This window comes from Notolepis coatsorum (assembly GCF_963971535.1).
Source record: "Notolepis coatsorum genome assembly, chromosome: 2".
Taxonomy (NCBI): Eukaryota; Metazoa; Chordata; class Actinopteri; order Aulopiformes; family Paralepididae; genus Notolepis; species Notolepis coatsorum.
In genome coordinates this window covers 66,603,059-66,628,407 of record NC_140166.1, presented here as the reverse complement: position 1 = coordinate 66,628,407, position 25,349 = coordinate 66,603,059, and the positions used below count along the sequence as shown (strand labels likewise).

General features: G+C 43.5%; 1 protein-coding gene across 1 annotated transcript; it reads right to left on the bottom strand.

Annotated features, from left to right (window-relative positions):
* Nucleotides 1-5,852: 5,852 nt before the first annotated feature.
* On the bottom strand, nucleotides 5,853-23,397 carry dhcr7 (7-dehydrocholesterol reductase). The gene is made up of 8 exons (XM_084307432.1): nucleotides 23,351-23,397; nucleotides 17,813-17,916; nucleotides 16,325-16,547; nucleotides 15,452-15,542; nucleotides 13,204-13,417; nucleotides 11,280-11,484; nucleotides 9,822-9,953; nucleotides 5,853-8,958 (listed from the first exon to the last, which is right to left on the bottom strand). The coding sequence occupies exons 2-8, from the start codon at nucleotides 17,914-17,916 to the stop codon at nucleotides 8,494-8,496; spliced, it is 1,434 nt and encodes a 477-aa protein (XP_084163558.1). The 5' UTR covers nucleotides 23,351-23,397; the 3' UTR covers nucleotides 5,853-8,493.
* Between the last annotated feature and the right edge of the window lie 1,952 nt (nucleotides 23,398-25,349).

The following is a 25,349-nucleotide window of genomic DNA, read 5'->3' as shown; positions in this document are numbered from 1 at the left end:
ACTGCAGCCTGTCAGCTCACTTCCTGGTGACGTCAATTCCATTAAAGCGCGTTTACCTCCAATAGTATCCAGCTGCAGACCTTCAGACCAGCGCTTACAAGCCCCGCACATACAAGCCCCGCACATAGCAACCCCTCGCTTCCATTGGCTGATTTTGGTGACGTGATTTTGGGTCACGTTGCACGTTGCACTGCGGGATTGATTGATTGATTGATTGAAAACTTTATGGTGACGTGATTTTGGGTCACGTTGCACGTTGCACTGCGGGATTGATTGATTGATTGATTGAAAACTTTATTAACAGATTGCCGTATGATTTGGGTCACGTTGCACTGCGGGATTGATTGATTGATTGATTCATTGATTGATTGATTGATTGATTGATTGAAAACTTTATTAACAGATTGATTGATTGATTGAAAACTTTATTAACAGATTGCCGAATGGGTACACGTGACCACAGGCCCTGATTGATTGATTGAAAACTTTATTAACAGATTGTAGAATGGGTACACGTGACCTGACCGATTGATTGATTGATTGATTGATTGATTGATTGAAAAATTTATTAACAGATTGCAGAATGGGTACAGTGACCGATTGATTGATTGATTGATTGATTGATTGATTGATTTATTGATTTATTGATTGATTGATTGAAAACTTTATTAACAGATTGCAGAATGCAGTACAGCTCAATACACACAATTGTTAAGGGGATGCAGACCATGCAGTACTGTTACATTTGTGACATACAGTAAATATATACAAGGGGGAGGGAACTGTACATTTATGATGAATTGAAAATGGGGGACCCTGATGTAAACAAGACGGAAGTCTTTCTCTGGTCTGCATCCCCTTAACAATTGTGTGTATTGAGCTGTACTGCAGATATATTTCAATTGCCTTACTTATTTACATAAGTATTATAGGCCTACAGCAGTATTGTACAGACAGTCTGTGTGAAGTCTGTGTGGTTATCCAGCTGCACAAAGGCAGAGCAAGAGGCTCTACAGAGGGTGGTGAAGGCGGCAGGCAGGATTGTCGGGACTCCTCTATCAAACATCACCTCCGTCTTCACCTCCCGCTGCCTCCACCGCTCCAAGTGTATCATCAAGGACCAGTCTCACCCAGCACATCACCTCTTTCAGCTCCTTCCCTCAGGGAGGAGATACCGGTCCATACATGCCAAGAGTTAAAGATTTAAGAACAGCTTTTTCCCCCAAGCAGTCAGACTGTTAAACGCTCATTGACTGTCCCCTCACGTGCACCATGCACTTACCTGGACTTGATAATCACTGTTACCACTCATCATGCACTTTATTTAAAATATTCTGTTATGTACAGTGTTATATGTGTTTCATGTATGTATATATTGTACTACGGTCTGTGGGAGCTCCCCTGAAATTTCACTCACGGTCATATAAGAGTTTTAATGTAGAAGGTTTTAGTAATGAAATGTTGGGTATAAACTGGGAGGAGGTATGTTGTGAGGATGACCCAGAGGTTGCACTGGACTTATTTATGTCAGAAACAAATCAGCCCCATGGATAGATAGTAGCTTTTAATGAATTTTAATGAATGAGAGAGACATACTGTAGCCAAAAAAGCATCAGTGTGTTCCAGTTCTGCAGATGACAGACAAAAGTACCGTTCCTTACGTAATCAAGTCACAAAGTTAAATAAGGTGAGAAAAAGGGAATATTTTAAACCATGGTTATATGATGTGAGAAATGATGGTAAAAATCTATGGAATGTTTTAAATCAAATTATGGGTAGAAAATCCAATGTCTGTACACCTTTTGTTGAGTCATATGGAATTGTCCTAACCAAACCATGTGATATTGCCAACCATTTTAATGATTTTTATGCAAGTAAGATATCTCAGCTCAGGCAGGGAATGCACATCTCAAACAATACAAAATCAAATGACATAATTAAGAATATCATAATGAAAGATAAAGGGTGTACATTTGATTTTCAACAGGTTGAGGTTAGTGATATTGAAAGGTTACTCCAGGCTCTACCTGACAGCAAGTTAGCTGGCACAGACAACTTGGATAGTAAATTATTGAGAATTACTGCTACGATCATAGCAAGTCCAGTGTCATATTATTAATAGATGTATACAACGTATATGTACATTACATTTTCTATATTAGGTCTGGAGTTGCCCTCATTAAAAACTGATTTGGAGTCTTTGGGTAAAGGAGTAACCTTAGCCTCCTTCCATATCTTTGGACATAGTCCCACTTGTATACATCTATTAATAATATGACACTGGACTTGCTATGATCGTAGCAGTAATTCTCAATAATTTACTATCCAAGTTGTCTGTGCCAGCTAACTTGCTGTCAGGTAGAGCCTGGAGTAACCTTTCAATATCACTAACCTCAACCTGTTGAAAATCAAATGTACACCCTTTATCTTTCATTATGATATTCTTAATTATGTCATTTGATTTTGTATTGTTTGAGATGTGCATTCCCTGCCTGAGCTGAGATATCTTACTTGCATAAAAATCATTAAAATGGTTGGCAATATCACATGGTTTGGTTAGGACAATTCCATATGACTCAACAAAAGGTGTACAGACATTGGATTTTCTACCCATAATTTGATTTAAAACATTCCATAGATTTTTACCATCATTTCTCACATCATATAACCATGGTTTAAAATATTCCCTTTTTCTCACCTTATTTAACTTTGTGACTTGATTACGTAAGGAACGGTACTTTTGTCTGTCATCTGCAGAACTGGAACACACTGATGCTTTTTTGGCTACAGTATGTCTCTCTCATTCATTAAAATTCATTAAAAGCTACTATCTATCCATGGGGCTGATTTGTTTCTGACATAAATAAGTCCAGTGCAACCTCTGGGTCATCCTCACAACATACCTCCTCCCAGTTTATACCCAACATTTCATTACTAAAACCTTCTACATTAAAACTCTTATATGACCGTGAGTGAAATTTCAGGGGAGCTCCCACAGACCGTAGTACAATATATACATACATGAAACACATATAACACTGTACATAACAGAATATTTTAAATAAAGTGCATGATGAGTGGTAACAGTGATTATCAAGTCCAGGTAAGTGCATGGTGCACGTGAGGGGACAGTCAATGAGCGTTTAACAGTCTGACTGCTTGGGGGAAAAAGCTGTTCTTAAATCTTTAACTCTTGGCATGTATGGACCGGTATCTCCTCCCTGAGGGAAGGAGCTGAAAGAGGTGATGTGCTGGGTGAGACTGGTCCTTGATGATACACTTGGAGCGGTGGAGGCAGCGGGAGGTGAAGACGGAGGTGATGTTTGATAGAGGAGTCCCGACAATCCTGCCTGCCGCCTTCACCACCCTCTGTAGAGCCTCTTGCTCTGCCTTTGTGCAGCTGGATAACCACACAGACTTCACACAGACTGTCTGTACAATACTGCTGTAGGCCTATAATACTTATGTAAATAAGTAAGGCAATTGAAATATATCTGCAGTACAGCTCAATACACACAATTGTTAAGGGGATGCAGACCAGAGAAAGACTTCCGTCGTGTTTACATCAGGGTCCCCCATTTTCAATTCATCATAAATGTACAGTTCCCTCCCCCTTGTATATATTTACTGTATGTCACAAATGTAACAGTACTGCATGGTCTGCATCCCCTTAACAATTGTGTGTATTGAGCTGTACTGCATTCTGCAATCTGTTAATAAAGTTTTCAATCAATCAATCAATAAATCAATCAATCAATCAATCGGTCACTGTACCCATTCTGCAATCTGTTAATAAAGTTTTCAATCAATCAATCAATCAATCAATCAATCGGTCAGGTCACGTGTACCCATTCTACAATCTGTTAATAAAGTTTTCAATCAATCAATCAGGGCCTGTGGTCACGTGTACCCATTCGGCAATCTGTTAATAAAGTTTTCAATCAATCAATCAATCTGTTAATAAAGTTTTCAATCAATCAATCAATCAATCAATGAATCAATTAATCAATCAATCAATCAATCCCGCAGTGCAACGTGACCCAAATCATACGGCAATCTGTTAATAAAGTTTTCAATCAATCAATCAATCAATCCCGCAGTGCAACGTGACCCAAAATCACGTCACCATAAAGTTTTCAATCAATCAATCAATCAATCCCGCAGTGCAACGTGCAACGTGACCCAAAATCACGTCACCAAAATCAGCCAATGGAAGCGAGGGGTTGCTATGTGCGGTGCTTGTATGTGCGGGGCTTGTAAGCGCTGGTCTGAAGGTCTGCAGCTGGAAGCATCTCTTTACCTTTCGAAATAAAAGTCCCTCGTGTCTTTTTAGAAATCTGGATTGATTGATTGATTGAAAACTTTATTAACAGATTGCAAAATCGGTACAGTACAGTACAGCTCAATACATACAATTGTTAAGGGGATGCAGACCAGAGAAAGACTTTCGTCTTGTTTACATCAGGGTCCCCCATTTTCAATTCATGATAACATTTATGACATACACGACAGATATACAGTACTGTCTGTTACATCCAGACATTTATGACATACAAGAGATACAAATATACAGTACTGTTTAAGAGACAGTTTCTAAAAGAGAATATATACATTTGAGGGGGAGGAAACTGTACATTGTTATCGTTCTCAACAGGGGCCGGGGGGGGGGGGGTGAATCGGGTGAACAACCGTTTGTTGTCGGTATAGATAAAATTACATCAAATTCTACACTCATTATTGTACTCGTATTTATTTGGTATCACCTAGTCTTGATTTCAATGGTCTGTGAATCTAGCTACTTGTAGGACTGGTGATTCACCACGCGATGGTGACAATTCATCAGTTAGTGTATGTACACTACAGTACTGTTACATCCAGACATTTATGACATACAAGATATACAAATATACAGTACTGTTTAAGAGACAGAAATCATAAAGAAAATATATACATTCGAGGGGGAAGAAACTGTACATTGGAGGGGGGTGGGTTGGGGGGCTTGGAGATTTACCAGGGCCAGTTTCGAATTGCAGCCTCCCATAGGTGCTCTTTGAGAGCGGTTTTGAATACATGGGTACATGGTCCGCATCATTTCCAATAATACAGTAAAATGGAAAATGGTGCATTTATATAGCAGCTTTTATCCAAAGCACTTTCACAATTTGTTCCTCACATCTTACCCATTCACTCACTCACTCCTCGAGTCCTTGACCAAGACACTTAACCCCGATGAGCAGGTTGGCACCTTGCATGGTTGCCTCATGCCGTCGGTGTGTGAATGTATGAGTGAATGGGTAAAAATGTGAGGAACAAATTGTAAAAGCGCATTTGGATAAAAAAAAAACGCTATACAAATTCACCATTCACTAGATGCAGAGACATGTTCAGATCAGCCCTGGGCAGATGGAGAGAAATAGTGAGAGCAACCAGGCTGACGTTCTAAAAAGAAAGAGGGAGAAAGCGATATACACAGAAAAATAGATAATTGACTAGCTGCCATAGACTGTACCCAGTGTTATCTGCATTTGACCAATTATTTAGGAGCAGTGGGCAGGGACCTACTCCAGTTGTAACACCAGTAGGCCTACCTTGGTCAAGCATGCGTGTCTTTTGATGTAAACAAGACGAAAGTCTCTCTGGTCTGCATCCCCTTAACAATTGTGTGTATTGAGCCGTACTGTATTGTACCCATTCTGCTAAATAAAGTTTTCATTCATTGTGTGAGGCGTTAACCACAGCGCCTCCACGATACAGAGCACCACACACTGATTACCGTGTATATCACACCGCTTCACAAGAAGAAATACATCAAACCCATAATTAAAAAAAAAAAAAATTGTTTATTTTCCCACTCCACTAGTGGTGGATCAGTAGAAGCAGCAAGGCAGTGATGGTACAAAAGGAATGAGGACTGTGGTCGGTCAAGTGACAGACAAGACGGTTAGATTACAACAAAAACACTAATCACTTCAAAAGTCTCTCAACACAGAGACAGGACATGATATTGAATCTTGAATCTTGTCTCAGTCAAAACTTTGCTTGAAAAGACGAGCTTAGAAGACTGAGGGGGAGGTATTTGTCTCTTAAGGCGGTGCTGTTGTATTTCTGCCGTGCATCTATAAAAGGCTAAATAGGAAATACCATTACATTTCTTGGTAACCAGGCCATCAGAACACTGAACACTGATCTCTCCACACACACACCACACAAACACACTACAAAAAATGTCACTTTAAAAACATAACTGTATATAGTACTCATTACCTTTATTTTATTTTTTTAATCCTCTTTTTCTCCGCCTGATTTTCTGTGCTTTTTCCTCCCATCCCAATTTTTTGTCGTTATGTCAATTCCCCTCCCCCCCTCCCCTACCTGGTCGTTGTGTGCATGTTCCCCCTACTGGTCGGTCTAGGGAACCCTGAAGTCCACCACATGCTTCCTCCGACACATGCGGCGACAGCCAGTGGCTCTCTTTTCACCTGACAGCGCGGACTCTCATTGGTGAAGTGTAACGCGTGGGAGGTCACGCTGCCTTCACCACTTCCTGTCTTTTGCTGTGCAGGGCAGGCGCCCAGACCTGACCTGTAGGAGTCGCTGTCCACAACGCCAGATTACCACCCATCAACTTCCCTCCCGCTAACTCAGCCAAACGAGTTAGTATGACGGCTGGCCCAAGCCAGAGGCAACGCTGACACCTGGATTCGAGACCGGAGCCTCTCGCATTGGTGACGAGCGCAATCTCTGCTGCGCCACCCAGCCGCACCTTCATTACCTTTATTTCTTAAGCTTAGCATTGTATTGTATTCTTATTACTTTTTATCATGTCTATTCTATTTTATTATTTGTATTTTTGCACAATCAAGGGGGGGCATGGCCACCTTCATTTCACTACATGTCTCGTGTATGTACAGTATGTGACAAATAAATCACTTGAATCTTGAATCTATTATGTTTACAACTGATGTGAAGTGCTGCAGAACCGTTTTTGTTTCTCAAAGTTGAACAAAGCCTTTTCTACTTGCCCACAACACAACCCAACCCAATGTACCGGTCCTTCTCTTCATCGCAACATTATTGAGGCTTACAGACACAACCGGCTTCTCCTTTCAACCCAAATGTGAAAATGCAGCCAAACTTTAGATTGGATTTTCTCCGTTTCTCTAAAGAGACTTGAGGTTTAACTAGTTTCAAATAAGCATATCTTCTTAAAATATTTTCAATGTTATGTATGACATCATGTCATTTGAAAGCTTACAATAACATGACGAGGAGAAACGCGAAGACACTAACATATTGAGATACACACACCTACTACACACACGCATGCATGCATGCATACGAGGGATGCACCGATCGGACTTTTTCAGTCCCGATACAGATACCCATTGTTCAATTAATGAACTGTATGCCTCACTGTGTGGAAGAGACTGGGATCATTCTTTTGTGCAAGGCTCGACTTGAAACATTACTTTCCTAACTTAGTGAAACAATTAACTAGGGCTGTCAGTTTATTGCGTTAATTTGATTAATTAATTACACAGCAAATTATCACGTTATGAAAATTAACTCAAAATGTATTACAAAAAGATATATATATATATATATATATATATATTAAATAATATTTTTTTATCTCATTCATTCCATAAGAATGTAGAATACCCATTTACAGATTTCTTTTTATATGGTCCATTTGCATGTTCTTGGTATCTGATTCTAGGGACATCTATGGATCTCAGGGAATGTATTCCCAGTGTCAGAAATACTGTGTCTGTTACTAGGCTTGAGTCAATTGTAATGAACCAAATGAGAATATCAATGACATTTTTTTAATCTTTGACTGTGAATAACACCATGCTCAAATTGACCAGACCTGAAAAATCTAAGCAAATTAATAGATGGAAGATGATTAAACGGAAGGTTTTGTAGATACAGTACTGAATTCTGCCATCCGGACACATGCTATTTGAAATATGATTATAGAATATAGAATATCAGGCATAAAAATAGTTATGCGATTAATTAGATTAATTCATTACAAATCCTGTAATTAATTAGATAAATTTTTTTAATCGCCTGACAGCACTACAATTAACACATAGATATAAATGTACTGAATTGTTATGTATTATTAAAATTAAATAACAAAAGAAATATACAAATTGTCCCCGATACCCGATCTAGCTATTTTAGTCATATCGGGGGCCGATATCAATATCAGATCGGTGCATCCCTAATGCATACATGTACGGTAGCCTAGTATACACACAGAGACACACACACACCTACTGTATATCACCTGTATAGTATCAAAATGTCAGCAACGTTGTTTGCCTGGAATGGGAAATGTGTTTATGATCCAACTCAACAGCAGTGGTAATCTGACTATCCTATCCCCAGTTTATCTCACACTCACTCACTCACTCACTCACTCACTCACTCACTCACTCACTCACTCACTCACTCCTCCCCTCCTCCTCCTCCTCCTCCCGTCTAGAAGACCCCGGGTACGAGGCGGCGGGGCACGGCGTCTGTGTAGCGCTTCCAGTCCTCGCCGTACTTGCTGCCGCAGCGGTGTTCGTCGCGCACGCAGCGGTGCACCAGCAGCACGGTCATGTAGACCACATAGAAGTAGGGCAGCGGGTGGCCGAAGCCGCACGCCGCGCAGTACGCCAGCGAGCCCATCAGGTCGCCGGTGTAGTTGAGGTGGCGCGCCACGCCCCAGAAGCCGGAGGTCAGGAGCTTGCTGTGGTGGAGGCCGCCGTCCTGCGAGCGGTAGGAGCAGGCGATGTGCGCCGGCGCGCGCCCCCAGATGGTGCAGGCGCCGTCGGTGCGGCGGAACAGGTCCTTCTGGTGGTTGGCGGAGCGGAAGATGTAGTAGCCGACCAGGCCCAGGGAGAGGACGGCCAGGGCGTGCGGGGTGGAGAGCTGGACCGGGTGGTAGACCAGATAGAGACCCTGCGGGGGTGGGGGGGGGGGGGGGGGGGAGAGATGATGATGATGATGCATTTTATATTTATCTATCACAGAGAGAGAGAGTGTGTGTGTGTGTGTGTGTGTGTGTGTGTGTGTGTGTGTGTGTGTGTGTGTGTGTGTGTGTGTGTGTGTGTGTGTGTGTGTGTGTGTGTGGATGGGGGTTATGGGTGTATCTGTGTGTGTGTCTGTGTGTGTGTGCAAGACTGAACATTCACACATTAGCATGCATGTGTATTACCTGTAGTGTGTAGATGTAGTGTGCATTACCTGCAGTGTGTATTACCTGAAGTGTGTATCTGCAGTGTGTATTACCTGAAGTGTGTATCTGCAGTGTGTATTACCTGCAGTGTGTAGATGTAGTGTGTATTACCTGTAGTGTGTATTACCTGCAGTGTGTAGAGGTAGTGTGTATTACCTGCAGTGTGTAGAGGTAGTGTGTATTACCTGCAGTGTGTAGAGGTAGTGTGTATTACCTGCAGTGTGTATATGCAGTGTGTATTACCTGTAGTGTGTAGATGTAGTGTGTATTACCTACAGTGTGTATATGCAGTGTGTGTTACCTGCAGTGTGTATATGCAGTGTGTATTACCTGTAGTGTGTAGAGGTAGTGTGTATTACCTGCAGTGTGTAAATGCAGTGTGTGTTACCTGCAGTGTGTACAGGTAGTGTGTAGTACCTGCAGTGTGTATTACCTGTAGTGTGTAGAGTGTGTATTACCTGCAGTGTGTATCTGCAGTGTGTGTTACCTGCAGTGTGTACCTGCAGTGTGTATTACCTGTAGTGTGTAGAGTGTGTATTACCTGCAGTGTGTATCTGCAGTGTGTGTTACCTGCAGTGTGTATTACCTGTAGTGTGTAGAGGTAGGGCAGCCACACACAGTCCCCCCAGCCCAGGTACCAGCCAAAGTGGTCGTGGCAGATATCGATGGTTTTCAGGTACCAGGCCTCATTCCAGAAGAAATCCAACACATAGATGGCCTACAGAAGAAGCATTGAGAGAGAAGATCAAAGGGATCCGGGAATTAAAAATTGCCAGCTCCTTTTCTGTCATTCATTTCTATGCTAAAGAGACGCGACAGGCGCACGCTCCTTTTCCCAGCGCCGCGCCTCGCGTTTTTAGCGCTCTCTGCGGCGGCTAGCGTTTTTGGGCAGAGCGCTCCCGGCGCATAAAGTTGAAAATAGTTAAGGAGCGCCGCTCATCAAGGTCACTTTTTTTCGACCGACCAATCAAAATCGAGCAAGTGGCGGGCGGAGCCGCGGGAGTCGCGAGGCGCTCTGAGCGTGCGTATTTTTGATTTTCAAAGCGGTCCGCCTTGAGAAAAACTTCGTCTGTGGACGCGTCGCCCGAGTACCTATGAGTGAGGGCAGTAGAGCTACGGGTAATTGTGACATATAGGTCTACCAAATGAACACCTTCCACTGCCAGTGTCGAGCAGGGATCGCTTTGGGCCAACCACAGATAATAGATAAGTTAGATCATTACTAGGCTGGTAAAGATATGCCTCCTAAAGTGTGTAAACGGGAAGTACCGGCTATATTCAGGCGTTCCGGTTTCGACAAAACAATTATAGAAACGGGTGAAGTGCACAATAATATTTCCTCGTTTTAAGCCACTGCAACGGCTTTGCCTGAAGAATTTACTACATGACCGGGGACGACGTTCTATAGCTTGTTTGCCGACAGGATTCGGGAAAAGTTTGGTCCGTTCAGAGGCAGCTTCCAGGGGAAGTACATACACCGGAAATGCTACCCCATAGACACTTTCGGCCGTTAGTTCTTTACCAGGCTTTATCTCACGGAGGAGATAAAGTACATTGACCAGCATCGTGGAGTTGAGTTGGTCACGTGACTCACCTGCAGTACATTGACCAGCGTCGTGGAGTTGAGTTGGTCACGTGACTCACCTGCAGTACATTGACCAGCGTCGTGGAGTTGAGTTGGTCACGTGACTCACCTGCAGTACATTGACCAGCGTCGTGGAGTTGAGTTGGTCACGTGACTCACCTGCAGCACATTGACCAGCATCGTGGAGTTGAGTTGGTCACGTGACTCACCTGCAGCACATTGACCAGCATCGTGGAGTTGAGTTGGTCACGTGACTCACCTGCAGCACATTGACCAGCATCGTGGAGTTGAGTTGGTCACGTGACTCACCTGCAGCACATTGACCAGCATCGTGGAGTTGAGTTGGTCACGTGACTCACCTGCAGCACATTGACCAGCATCGTGGAGTTGAGTTGGTCACGTGACTCACCTGCAGCACATTGACCAGCATCATGGAGTTGAGTTGGTCACGTGACTCACCTGCAGCACATTGACCAGCATCATGGAGTTGGTGACGTGTCCGTACAGCTGCTGCTGCTTGGCCATGTAGGACAGGTTGATGAGGGTCCAGGCCACGATACCTGGCCGGCCGTTGAAGAACAGCTTGAAGTCGAACCACTTGCCCACGCGCGGGTTGAACTCGATGCCCATCATGTAGTTGTAGAGGACGTTCCCCGTGAACTTGCTGCGACGTCACAGGAAGAGCAGAAGAGCGCCGTCAAATACTGCCGACATCCGAGAGCCAGGACACCAGACCAGGGTAGGGATGTCCGATATTATCGGCCCGATATTGGCATTAAAATGTCATATCGGAAATTATCGTTTCTTTTTTTTTACATTTATTTAGCCTTTATTTACCCAGGCAAGCAAGAACAAGTTCTTATTTTATTTATTGTCAAAAGTATGCATAATGTTGTGTTAATTCCATGACAAGAGATAGGTAATGGTAATTACCTGAAATTATTCCGTTTTTATATAAAAAATTAAGAGTTGGACAATATCGGTATATCGAATATCGGTAAAAGAAAAAGCCAATATCGAACATCCCTACACCAGACCAATGCTTCTGGAGCCACTGACAGCCGACAGACTGCCAGGTGATGAAGGCTTCTTACAACTTGAAGTTGTAGACAGACAGATGGCAAATGAGCAGACAGATCATGAGGCAGAAAGACAGACAGGCAGGCAGGCAGACAGGCAGGTAGGCAGACCGACAGGCAGGCAGGCAGACAGACAAGCAGGCAGGCAAGCAGGCAGACAAGCAGGCAGACAGACAGGCAGGCAGACAGACATTTACCAGCCTGCAAGCAATAGATGAAGCAGAGCAGACCAGTCAGTTTGTGTGCATGAATACATCCTTAACACTTTGAGTGCCAGCCACGAGAAATCTCGTTATTTCATGCCATGCGTTGAGTGCCAATGACGAGAAGTCTCGTTTTTTTTAATCGTTATTGCTTTTATTAGCGATATCCATAAATGTTTCATCAATCTAGCCTCACGTTACCATTGGGACTGTCTATGAGCTCGAACAGGGAAAATACCGCCCCCTATCGTCTCCCGGATAGTAATGCATCCATTGGATTGGACTCAATGGAAATGGATGAGAAAAGAAAACTCCGGAATCCACATTTTACTTCTCAGGCATGTAACCCAAGCCGATCCCATTCATTGCAGACACTCAGAACAGCGTGGAATATGTGTTTAGAGTACCTAACGTTGGATCAATAAAGGCGATCGATATTTGGAATGGCGATCAGGAATTGGAATAATCTTTTTGCAGAACATCCGATGTGAGGTAAGGAATCTATTTTACCAGTCTTGGGGTAATCAGAGTTTTTTTTCACATATATCTCAACGTGTCCCCTATCTCTGTATGTGTGTGTGTGTGTGTGTGCTGACCAGGAAATAGATCATCGATTTTTCAGCCCGCTTCTCTAGCGTGCATAAGTACACATATACTATCGATAATCTAGCGTTTATTTGAAAACGATTCATAAATAGGCCGAAAAATTACAACGTGTTTTGTGTATTCCACTAAAGGGCGTTTATCACAGAATCATTATTTTTTTGGAAATTTCCAAAAACAAGCGTTTTTCAAAACGCTTACTGATGAAAAAAAAACAATCCGTTTCGTACATGTTGACTGCAAGCGAGTCATTGACAAGCGACGGGCGTATTAGACACATAGCCATAATATAAAATATAGAAATAGCTCCGTGAAAATCATGAAATATCGGAAAATCAGTCTAAAAAAAAGGCTGGCATTCAAGCGATAAATCGTGCGCCCCCTGCTGGCGCCCCCCCCCCCCCCCCCCCCCCCCCCTCCAGCCCCGCCCCTCTGAACCTATCACATCTATGGATCATTAACCAATCAAGCACTCATACCCCCAGCAGCGACACTCACCAGTCTTCGGCATTGGTTGGGAACAAGTGGGCCTTGATGAAGGCGAAGGTGGCGACGGCGTAGCCCAGGACGTTGGCGCACCACATCAGAGGGATCCAGTTGTCCACGACGACGGTGGGGGAGAACCAGTGGAGGTAGTGAGCGTTGGCCAGCCACAGGGCATGGGTGATCAACCAACACTGGAGCCCGTTGATCTCGTATTTATTAATCAGACCTGCAACGTGGGAGAACAGTGTCCGATTGGGTGTTTAGAGTTGGGTTAGTGGGTAGATTAACATGCATGCACAACAGGGCTTTCCTGTCTGTCTGTCTGTCTGTCTGTCTGTGTCTGTGTCTGTCTGTCTGTGTGTGTGTGTCTTAACCTTTATTTACCCAGGGTAGGTTCGCTGAGCATGAATGCTCTTTTTCAGGAACGCCCTGCTTCACATTCACACAGTTCCATTCACAACCACAGTCTGACACCTGGGAGCTGCCCAGTACAACCACAGTCAGACACCTGGGAGCCGCCCAGTACAACCACAGTCTGCCACCTGGGAGCTGCCCAGTACAACCACAGTCTGACACCTGGGAGCCGCCCAGTACAACCACAGTCCGACACCTGGGAGCCGCCCAGTACAACCACAGTCTGATACCTGGGAGCCGCCCAGTACAACCACAGTCTAACACCTGGGAGCTGCCCAGTACAACCACAGTCTGACACCTGGGAGCCGCCCAGTACAACCACAGTCTGACACCTGGGAGCCGCCCAGTACAACCACAGTCTGACACCTGGGAGCCGCCCAGTACAACCACAGTCTGACACCTGGGAGCCGCCCAGTACAACCACAGTCTGACACCTGGGAGCCGCCCAGTACAACCACAGTCTGACACCTGGGAGCCGCCCAGTACAACCACAGTCTGACACCCGGGAGCCGCCCAGTACAACCACAGTCTGACACCTGGGAGCTGCCCAGTACAACCACAGTCTGACACCTGGGAGCTGCCCAGTACAACCACAGTCTGACACCCGGGAGCTGCCCAGTACAACCACAGTCTTGACACCCGGGAGCTGCCCAGTACAACCACAGTCTGCCACCTGGGAGCTGCCCAGTACAACCACAGTCTGACACCTGGGAGCTGCCCAGTACAACCACAGTCTGACACCGTTGAGCCACTGAGCAACTCCACTGGAGCAGTTGGGGGTTTAGTGCCTTGCTCAAGGGCACTTCAGCGGTTGGTGTTAAGGGGATGGGGGAGAGTTATTCATTCACTTTCCCAGTCCAGATTTTTTTCCTGCCGGCCGGGGGATTGAACTGGCGACCTTCCGGTCACAAACCCGCTTCTCTAACCTTTAGGCCACCGCTGCGTATGTGTATGTGTGTGTATGTGTGTGTATGTGTGTGTATGTATGTGTGTGTATGTGTGTGTGTGTGTGTGTGTGTGTGTGTGTGTGTGTGAGACTCAGATTAGAGGGAAAGCTAGCTTGTTTGGAGTTTGCTGACCACTCGGTCTCACACTCAGTGTTTAAGAACGCCGCTGTTGGTGAGGATGTTTCTAAATTTACCATCGAAGCAAGACTGCAGGTATTATCCACTAAGTACAATCTGTCCACTTGGTATCCTCAAACTCACAGTCCATTCTGTTTAAACCATCAGGACTCACAACACCTAGAATCCATTGCACACATAACAAATGGATGTAAGGCATACAAACACCTGTACATCACTCGTCATGACCGTATCGTGGACATTGTGTCTGATGCGGTACGGAACCATCTAGTGCAGCAATGTACAAACATGCTAGAGTGCAACCAGAGTGGTTTGGCCTTACCAACGATGTATTTGCTAACATACCAAATACACCGGATGTTGTTTTTGTTGACACCAGCCACAGGGAGGTGCTGGTCATAGAAGTAGGCTGTACCTTTGATCTGTACATGGACCAGGCCTTCCGGGACAAGTATATCAAATACCAACCACTGCTCAATGTGATGGCCGACCTGTAGATAGGTGTAGATATAGTGTACTTGTATTCGGAAGTCTTGGCCATGTATACAAATGCACCATGACCGGTCTGAGAATTGCTGCAATGTCTAAAAGAAAAGCCAAACAAATAGCCAAATATTGCTCTGTCTCAGCTATTATTGGCAGAAGGAGGTGCTATGTGTACCTTAAGTGTTCAGTGCTGCTTGGCCCCGATACATTTGATTCCCTGTTTATGTAATATAATTTGTGGAACCAAATAAAGTATTCAAATGTGCGTGTGTTACCTGCAGGGGTACGAGCTCCGTCCTGGACCCCGCCCACATATCCTGGGATGATCTTGTGGGTGATGTCAGGGATACACATGTACAGGAACAACTGAGGGACAAACACATCCACTGTCAGCTGTTATACATGTGTTATTATTGTATCTCATACTGCATCCATGTGGATATCAGGTAGATGTTTCTCCAACTTAGAGCTAGGTATAGACTAACCCATGTGCATAAAGACCTTCCTTCTGGCTGTAGGTATAGACTAACCCATGTGCATAAATACCTTCCTTCTGGCTGTAGGTATAGACTAACCCATGTGCAGAAAGACCTTCCTTCTGGCTGTAGGTATAGACTAACCCATGTGCATAAAGACCTTCCTTCTGGCTGTAGGTATAGACTAACCCATGTGCATAAAGACCTTACTTCTGGCTGTAGGTATAGACTAACCCATGTGCAGAAAGACCTTCCTTCTGGCTGTAGGTATAGACTAACCCATGTGCAGAAAGACCTTCCTTCTGGCTGTAGGTATAGACTAACCCATGTGCAGAAAGACCTTCCCTCTGGCTGTAGGTATAGACTAACCCATGTGCATAAAGACCTTCCTTCTGGCTGTAGGTATAGACTAACCCATGTGCAGAAAGACCTTCCATCTGGTCTTTGGTATAGACTAACCCATGTGCTCTCCTCTCCTGCTCTGTTCCTCTCCTGTTCTGTTCCTCTCCTGCTCTGTTCCTCTCCTGCTCTGTTCCTCTCCTGTTCTGTTCCTCTCCCGCTCTGTTCCTCTCCTGCTCTGTTCCTCTCCTGCTCTGTTCCTCTCCTGCTCTGTTCCTCTCCTGCTCTCCCCTGGCAAACCGCACAGGACTCTCCTCTTCTCCGGTCTCTTACCTGGAAGGCCACCCAGATGGCGTATATCTTTGCAGCGGTCCAGGTGATGGATGGTGCCCGGGCCCAGATGGAGAGCAGGGTGGCCTCTCCCTGGTACAGCTGGATAAGGGGCTGGCTGACGGAGCACTGGTACTGGTCACAGGCCATCACGAAGTAGAAGACGAGGAAGGGAGCGAAGCAGAGGAGGCCGATCACGCTGATCAGGGAGAACCAGTCCACTTCCCTGAGAATCACACTTACAGTCAGGGAAAACCAGTCCACTTCCATGAGATTCACACTTACAGTCAGGGAAAACCAGTCCACTTCCATGAGATTCACACTTACAGTCAGGGAAAACCAGTCCACTTCCATGAGATTCACACTTACAGTCAGGGAAAACCAGTCCACTTCCATGAGATTCACACTTACAGTCAGGGAAAACCAGTCCACTTCCATGAGATTCACACTTACAGTCAGGGAAAACCAGTCCACTTCCATGAGATTCACACTTACAGTCAGGGAAAACCAGTCCACTTCCCTGAGAATCACACTTACAGTCAGGGAAAACCAGTCCACCTCCCTGAGAATCACACTTACAGTCAGGGAAAACCAGTCCACTTCCCTGAGAATCACACTTACAATCAGGGAAAACCAGTCCACCTCCCTGATAATCACACTGACAATCAGGGAAAACCAGTCCACCTCCCTGATAATCACACTTACAATCAGGGAAAACCAGTCCACTTCCCTGATAATCACACTTACAATCAGGGAAAACCAGTCCACTTCCATGAGATTCACACTTACAGTCAGGGAAAACCAGTCCACTTCCATGAGATTCACACTTAGTCAGGGAAAACCAGTCCACTTCCCTGAGAATCACACTTACAGTCAGGGAAAACCAGTCCACCTCCCTGAGAATCACACTTACAGTCAGGGAAAACCAGTCCACTTCCCTGAGAATCACACTTACAATCAGGGAAAACCAGTCCACCTCCCTGATAATCACACTGACAATCAGGGAAAACCAGTCCACCTCCCTGATAATCACACTTACAATCAGGGAAAACCAGTCCACTTCCCTGAGAATCACACTTACAATCAGGGAAAACCAGTCCACTTCTCCACTCCCTAACAGATTGTGCAGATTGATAAACCTAGAAATCCAGAGACTCTGTGGGCAATCTGCGCATGCGTAGTTCAGGAGTAGGTGCAGAAAAGCGACTATTGCTCGGCCGAGAAAGTGCCGATCGACTTGGGACTGGTCACTCCGTATTCAGGAGACATCTCATCCACATTCATTCATTTTCTCCCCCCGCTCGCTCTCCTCCACGAGCTCAATGTAAAGCGGAAGTGCAGTGGTCCATTGGACTCGGCTGGAATATCCTCTTCCGTTGGTCAGCGGTGCACAGACGTCACCGACACTTTCACAATTTACCCCGTGGAACTGTCTAGTTAGTTACTATTGTTTTTTTTGTTTTTTTTTTAAGTGTGACATTATAAACTCACCACGCCCTCCCCCACTGTACTGGCTCCTCTTCCTCAGGCACGGCTCCATTGGTAGTGGCTTTGGTACGCCTCCTGGTGGACTCCATGGCAGCTGCAGCACTCATCTAAGAGAGAGAGGGAGGGGGGGAACAGAGAGAGAGAGTGATACACAAGTTTTGAGTTTGAACAACACTTTATAGCGCATTTAAAAGGTGAGTCTACATCTTGGTAAGAAAAGAGAGAGAGAGAGAGTTTTAAGTTTGAACAAGACTTTTAGAGTGCAACTAAAAACACACGTCTACTCTACATAGACACATAGACTGAGATAAGACTGAGATAACAAGCAGGAAAGAGAGAAAGGTAGAGTTATAGCCTCTAACATGCATTTTTAACAACCAACATGAACAGTTTGATTTGAAATCTTTATTTGACATAAAACAAAAACAAATCATTCATCTCTAGCAATGACATTTTTTTTTACATGTTCTAAAAAGGAGTAGGAAGAAGTATACACTTATTTAATCTAATAATTTTTAAATTGAGTTCTCCCCTCAGATTATAACCCCCATCTCTTAACCCTTTCACTACCACACTAGTTTCAAGTTTCAAGTTTGTTTATTATTTGTCACAATAAAATACATGTACTTTACGGTGACATAATAATAATAATAATAATAATAATAATAATAATAATAATAATAATAATAATAATAATAATAATAATAATAATAATAATAATAATAATTCATTTAATTTATATATCGCTTTTTAATAACCCGAAGTCAGGAGCAAGAGTACAAACAAAGAAACAAAAGCAAAGAAACAAAAACAAAGAAACAACAAAGAAACAAAAACAAAAGGAACATGAGACCATGGGGGGAACATGCTTGGGTGACATGCATGCTGAGAGTGTGCTTCATACAGTAAAAAAAAGTAAGTAAAAAAGTAAATAAGTAAGCACTACAGAAGGTTAACCATTCACTACCACACTACAGAGACGGTTAAAGGGTTAACCTTTTGGTAGAGCGGTAGTGAATGGGGTTAACAGTTACGTCCCAGGACTCAAGAGCTAGGGTTTCAGAGGCAGATAATCAGGTATTGAAATCAAAGTGCGTTTGGTGTCCTTGGGGGTGAGAGATATATCACACACAGCCTTGTCCGGAGGCCCACTGATAACAACCAGGGTTGGGTAGTAACAGATTACATGTAATGTAATGTAAAGTAACATGTGTAAAATGTATCGGTTACAGCAGTGGTTCCCAAAATGTGGGGCGCGGAGGTACTGCAGGTGGGGCTCAAAAGGAAATGAAGAATAATATTAATTTAGCACCAAAACTGATAAACGCCAATGTCAACAAAAATGAACCGACTGTCATGTGTTATTCTTTATACAGAGCACGTTCAGAAGCCTAAATACATTTTTGCCACAAAAAGGTGGCAAATGATTAGGCTAATTATTATTATTTGAATGAAAATAAATCTCCTATCCTACTGTGTAGGCCTACAACTACATGTTTAATTAGGCCTAATTATGTCATATATCACAGTGGCACAGGATCATTTGCCAAGCTTTTGTTCATTTTCAAATAAAATATAAAACTGGGTGTTTCTTCCAGCTCCGGTCCATAGCTAGGATCAAGGCAATTCTCTCCCCCTCAGACCTTGAAAGAGTCATTCACGCCTTCATATCCTCCCGATTAGATTATTGCAACTCCCTGTACTTGGGGCTTAATTACAGTCGACCATAGCCCGCCTACAACAACCCCAAAACGCTGCTGCTAGACTGCTCACAGGTACTCAGAAGAGAGCTCACATCACCCCTGTTCTTGCCTCCCTCCACTGGCTCCCGGTGCGCTATAGGATAGATTTCAAGGTTCTCCTATTCGTTTATAAAGCCCTAAATGGTAAGGCCTCCGTTTACCTAGCAGACCTCCTCACCCCCTATACCAACATCAGGGCCCTCAGATCAGCTGATAAGGGTCTCCTAACTACCCGACCCGTAGGTCCAATTTCAAGTCTAGAGGGGGGGGGGGGGGGTTCTGTTGCAGCGCCTGGCCTCTGGAACAGCATCCCATCAAATCTGCCCCCTCCTCCATCGAGTCTTTTAAATCTAAACTCATCTATACTCCCTCGCCGTCCCTGACTCACTCTGACTTTTTCCTTGTTTGTTTCGACACGTTGTTCTGTTTCTTTGTCTGTCCGTTGGTTGTTTATATTTTCTGTTTATTTTATACTCAGTCACTTTCTTTTCTTTTTTTTATTAGCTATGCGACTCACTGTGAAGGACTTTGGTTGACAAGTGTCATGTCTAAATGTGCTATACAAATACATTTGATTGATTGATTGATTGATTGATTGATTGATTGATTGATTGATTGATTGATTGATGGTGAGATTAAGAACACAAAGGTCAGTATACTTATATTAGTCATGATTGGAGACAATTACAATAATGGGAAATACTGGTATCCAACGGATAGGATGAACATTTTAAATAAATGTAATACTTCCACCGGTAATCAAATGTAATCAGGTTGCATTACTGTGTTGAAGTAATCCAATAGATTACATTACGAATAACAATTGTAAACAGGTAATCAGTAGCTTCTGTAACAGACCCTTTTATGGAAGCCCTTTCCTAACCCTGATAATAAAAAAAAAAATAGCTTGTACTACTGGTTGTAGGGTGGCGATGGCTACCCAGAGAGACTACTTCAAAATGAATTAAACTATTTAATTAGATTAGTCTTTATTAGGGACTTAATGTTACTACCACTTTTTCACTGACAAACAAATCTCCAGTATCTGCTGATGCGTAGTACTGAACCCAACCACTGCTTTTATTGAACCGACAGTAGACCATTTGATTGGTCAAAGATTATTGAGGCGTAGGCAAATCGAGCTTTGTCTCCTTGTCAATTGCAATAAGTCACAGTGCTCTGACTTTTGCCATGTCTTCATGACAGTAGATGTCAATATGGTTTAGCCTGGTCAGGACTGGAAGCCTATGTGCATCTCTGGTTTAGCCTGGTCAGGACTGGAAGTCTATCTGTTTGATTGATTGATTGAACATTTTATTAACAGATTGCAGAATGGGTACAATACACACAGTTGTTGAGGGGCTGCAGACCAGACAAAGACTTTCGTCTTGTTTACATCAGGGTCCCCCATTTTCAATTCATGATGGCATCTCTGGTTTGACCTGTAGGCCTAATCCAGACGCAAATGACACAGCACTGAATTGGGATGGAATGAGGAGACTCAACTCCTGGTAGAAAGAGGGGAATGTTAGGTTGTGTACAGTCTCCTCCCCATCATATGTATATACTCTCTGTCAGGGTCTATGGGTAACACAGTACTGTATATTTGCATATAATATGTCACAAATGTAACAGTACTATATACCTGTATGTCATGTATGTCCCTATGCCAGGGCTATTCAACTGGCGGCCCGCGGGATGATTCTGACCGGCCCGCCAAAGATTACATGATAATAAAAAAATAAAGTAAAGAAAATAAAAAAAATGTTTTTTTTTAATTTTTTTTTTTTTTTTTTTTTTTACTTTTTTCTTTTCATGTCAACGTTAACACGCACAATTGAGCCAAAAGTCACTCAATTAATGACAGATTTCATTGATAAATTGAGGGAAAACTTTGCAAGTCGATTTGATGAATTTGACATGTCCAGAGAATTGATGCATTTTGTGAGCAACCCATTTGCCAATGTAGCTGCTATTTCCACAAAAGGACAAGAGTTCCTTGCATCACTTCACATTGATGAAGGTCTCCTGCAACTTGAAATAATTGACATGCAAGCATCATCTGCTCTGAAGCAGGCACTTGAGAATGAATCCACCACAACATTTTGGATAAAGTGTATTCATGTCAAGACATTCCCCAAAATAAAAACGCTGGCAATATCTGTGCTAACAATGTTTGGCTCAACATACACCTGTGAATCCAGTTTCTCTCACATGAATGCCATTAAAACAAGCAACCATGCCTCCTTGACAAATGAGCATTTGCATCACTGTTTGCGGGTAGCCCTCACTTCCTATGAACCCTCTTTCTCTGCCATTGCCCAGTCAAAGAAGTGCAATCGCTCTCATTAGATGTGTGTATGTAGGCTAGGCCTGTCTGCCCCCCACCCCCCTGATGTTTGAGAGTTAAGAGTGGACAATAAGTGCTAATAAGATGCTGTGATTTGCTGTTGTTGCACAGACATGAAGCACTTTTTCATAAGCTCAGCTGCACTATAAATGTGTTTTTTTGTTCAAGTGTTGATGTTAGAATGTTCAGATGCACATCATGCACTCGTTTGTTTTTTTATTTTATTTTTATATTGAAATGTTGAAGAGGAGATGTTGCAGTTGTTGCACAGTCATAAATGAAGCACTTTTTGCAGGAGATGTTGCAGATGTGGCACATAAATGAAGCACTTTTTTTGAAAAGTATACTACTTTTGCAATGTAGTTAAAGGGGAACTATCTTATAAATGGCCTTTTTCAGTGTTTAGCATTGTTTCCTAGCTATGTGGACTTATATTAATATGATCTATGTCTCTAATTCTCATATTGGCGCATTCTTCCAATTCTCCTCTCACAATATTCACCCTCACTGAACTGAGTCATCTGAAAATGTGCTGATTTGTGATGTCAGAGAAGACACCGCTGCATGATAATCAGCTGAGTTTCCACACAGTTCTCACTGTGGTTGGAGCCCAGGCTCAAAACGGCTTAAGATCTTGAGGTAGAAAAATGCTGTTTTTGAGTACTTGATTAGAAATACAAAACAATGAATTAAAAAAAAAATTACAGAGGTGTTCCATAAACCCACAGGAATTGTGTAAAAGTGCCCAAATAGTGAAAGAAATAGTAAAATAGTTCCCCTTTAAATAAAAGTTGTGAAAATGTGGTTGCGTGTTGTGTCAAGTGTACATATATTCATAGCACGGGGAGGCACCGTGGCAGTCCGGCCCCTGGCCCCTTGGGTTTCTGACAATGTGGCCCCCTGAACAATTTAGTTGAATAGCCCTGCCCTATGCCATATGTCATGAATGTTGTGTATGTCATAAATGTCACTATGAATTGAAAATGGGGAACCCTGATGTAAACAAGACTAAAGTCTCTCTGGTCTGCATCCCCTTAACAATTGTGTGTATTTAGCCGTACTGTATACCCATTCTGCAATCTGTTAATAAAGTTTTCATTCATTCATTCATTCAGGTCAGCTGAAAATGTTTACAATGGTTGCTGTGAGTAAATGAAATGGTAGATTGAAAAACAGCTTGCCTCTCTACTGTCGAATAACAATGTAACTAACAATACTTTATGTTCGTTTTTATGTACACTGACTGTTCTACTGTCCCTTGCACCGTGCAGCAATACTAACTATTTGCTTGCAATGATGGCCACCATAGTGATGATGGGCAATGAATAGCCTATATTAGTGCAAAAAACTTTTTTTTAAAAGCCCAATCCCTGTTGATCGTAGACGGATAAGTAGGTCAAAACTACGTACAGTATAAGCAGAAGTAAATGATGATAGTTGTTCACTTACCAGTGGAAATCGTGCCTTAGAGCGCCTGGTCGCGTCTCCTGCTGATATGACGTGGTCCCACAATAATAACAGAGATCCCGCCCACAAGACGACTACGTAAGGACGTACAGCAAATCAGGTCGTTGGTAGGCGGGACTCGGGAGTCGATCTTTGTTGTGATTGGTTCAAACGGACCTGGAACCACCAGCGCCTGATGATCTCACTATATTATCTGAGAACATTGTATTGATTGATTGAAAACTTTATTATCAGATTGCCGAATGGTTTTGATTGATTGATTGAAAACTTTATTAACAGACTGCAGAATGGGTACAGTACAGTACAGCTCAATACATACAATTGTTAAGGGGATGCAGACCAGAGAAAGACTTTCGTCTTGTTTACATCAGGGTCCCCCATTTTCAATTCATCGTAACATATATGACATACAGATAGACAGTACTGCTACATCTATACATTTATGACATACCAGATTTGCAAATACAGTACTGTTTGTGATACGAAAAGAGTCCAGAAAAGAAGTATATACATTTGACGTAGAAACTGTACATTGGAGGAGGTTGGGTAGGTGGGGGGGGGGGGGGGGGGTACTGTACATTGGAGGTGGTTGGGTGGGTGGGGGGAGGTTGGGTAGGAGTGGGGGGGGGGGGGGGGGGGGTTGGGTAGGAGGGGTGGGTGGGGGACACTGTACAACTGTACAAGCAACACTGTACATTGGAATATTGACAAGACCATACTTGGTCATTTTTACTGTACATTGGAGGGGGTTGTGTTAGGACATTTACAGGGGCCAGTTTCGAATTGCAGTCTCCCGTAGGTGTTTTTTGAGGGTGTTTTTGAAAGTGGGTAGTGATTCACATTCCTTTACAGCTTTGGGTAGGGCGTTCCACATTGATGTGGCATAATTGCGAAACGTGTTTAGTCCCTTGTTTGAGCCAAATCTGGGTTTAACATGATTTGTGGAGCTCCCTCTGGTGTTGTGATCGTGGTATTCACTGACCTTTGGGAAGTATTTTGACATGTACATGGGTACCTTGGTCGTGTAGTGTATCTTGTAGACCAGGCCCATTGCAAGTTGCTGTACTCTGTCGTCTACTCTAAGGCATCCTAGGTTGTCAAAGTGGGCCGGGGTGAGGTGGGTTCTAGGAGTAAGGTCAAGCAGTAGTCTGACCAGTTTGTTTTGAGATGTTTGTAATTTTGTTTTTAGCGCCTTTGAGGTGCTTTGGTACCATGAGGTGCAAGCATAGTCGTAGTACCCTTGAATGAGTGCTCCTGCCAGAGTCTTCAGGGTATTCTTGTTTACCAGTGAGGAGATCCGGTACAAGAATCGAGTTCTTTTTGTTGACTTTTTTTATTACATTGGATGCCATTTTGTCACAGGAAAGATTTGCCTATAGGATTGAACCCAGGTAGGTAATATCTTCTTTCCTTGTGACAATATTGTCACCCACTGTAACCGAGAAGCCGTCGGTCTTGCTGAGTTTGTTATTTGAACCGAAGAGAATGGACTCTGTTTTGCCCATGTGTAATGATAGTTTGTTATCAGCGAGCCATATGCAGATTTTGCCTAGTTCCGAGCTGAGGGTTTTTTCAACCTGTAACTTGTTCTTGTCAGAGACCAGCAGGGCTGAGTCGTCCGCAAACAGGAACAAGTTGCAGTCACAAGCTGACGACATGTAATTTGCATAAATTAGGAACAGTAGCGGACCTAGTATGCTTCCTTGTGGAACACCACAGCTTACTGTGAGGGGGGGGGATAGGGTACCGTTTACCTCCACCATCTGCTCTCTCCCCTCCAGGTAGGATTGCATCCAGCTCACTGATAGACTATCAAAACCAATTGCTTTTAGCTTGTCAATCAGAATGGTGTGATTGACAGTGTCGAAGGCCTTTTGTAGGTCCAGCATGACCATGCCGCAGTATTTGCCCGCGTCCACCTCTTGTTTGATGTGGTCGTTTAAATAGAGAAGACATGTGTCAGTGGAGTGGGATGTTCTGA

Bases quoted from the DNA above. Each gene is read 5' to 3' on its own strand.
- dhcr7 (XM_084307432.1), bottom strand. From the start codon at position 17,916: ATGAGTGCTGCAGCTGCCATGGAGTCCACCAGGAGGCGTACCAAAGCC. The intron at 9,954-11,279 runs GTGAGTCACGTG...CTTCTTCTGTAG, and splicing joins TGCTGGTCAATGTGCTGCAG to GCCATCTATGTGTTGGATTT. The intron at 8,959-9,821 runs GTAATACACACT...CCACCCCCGCAG, and splicing joins CCTACCTCTACACACTACAG to GGTCTCTATCTGGTCTACCA.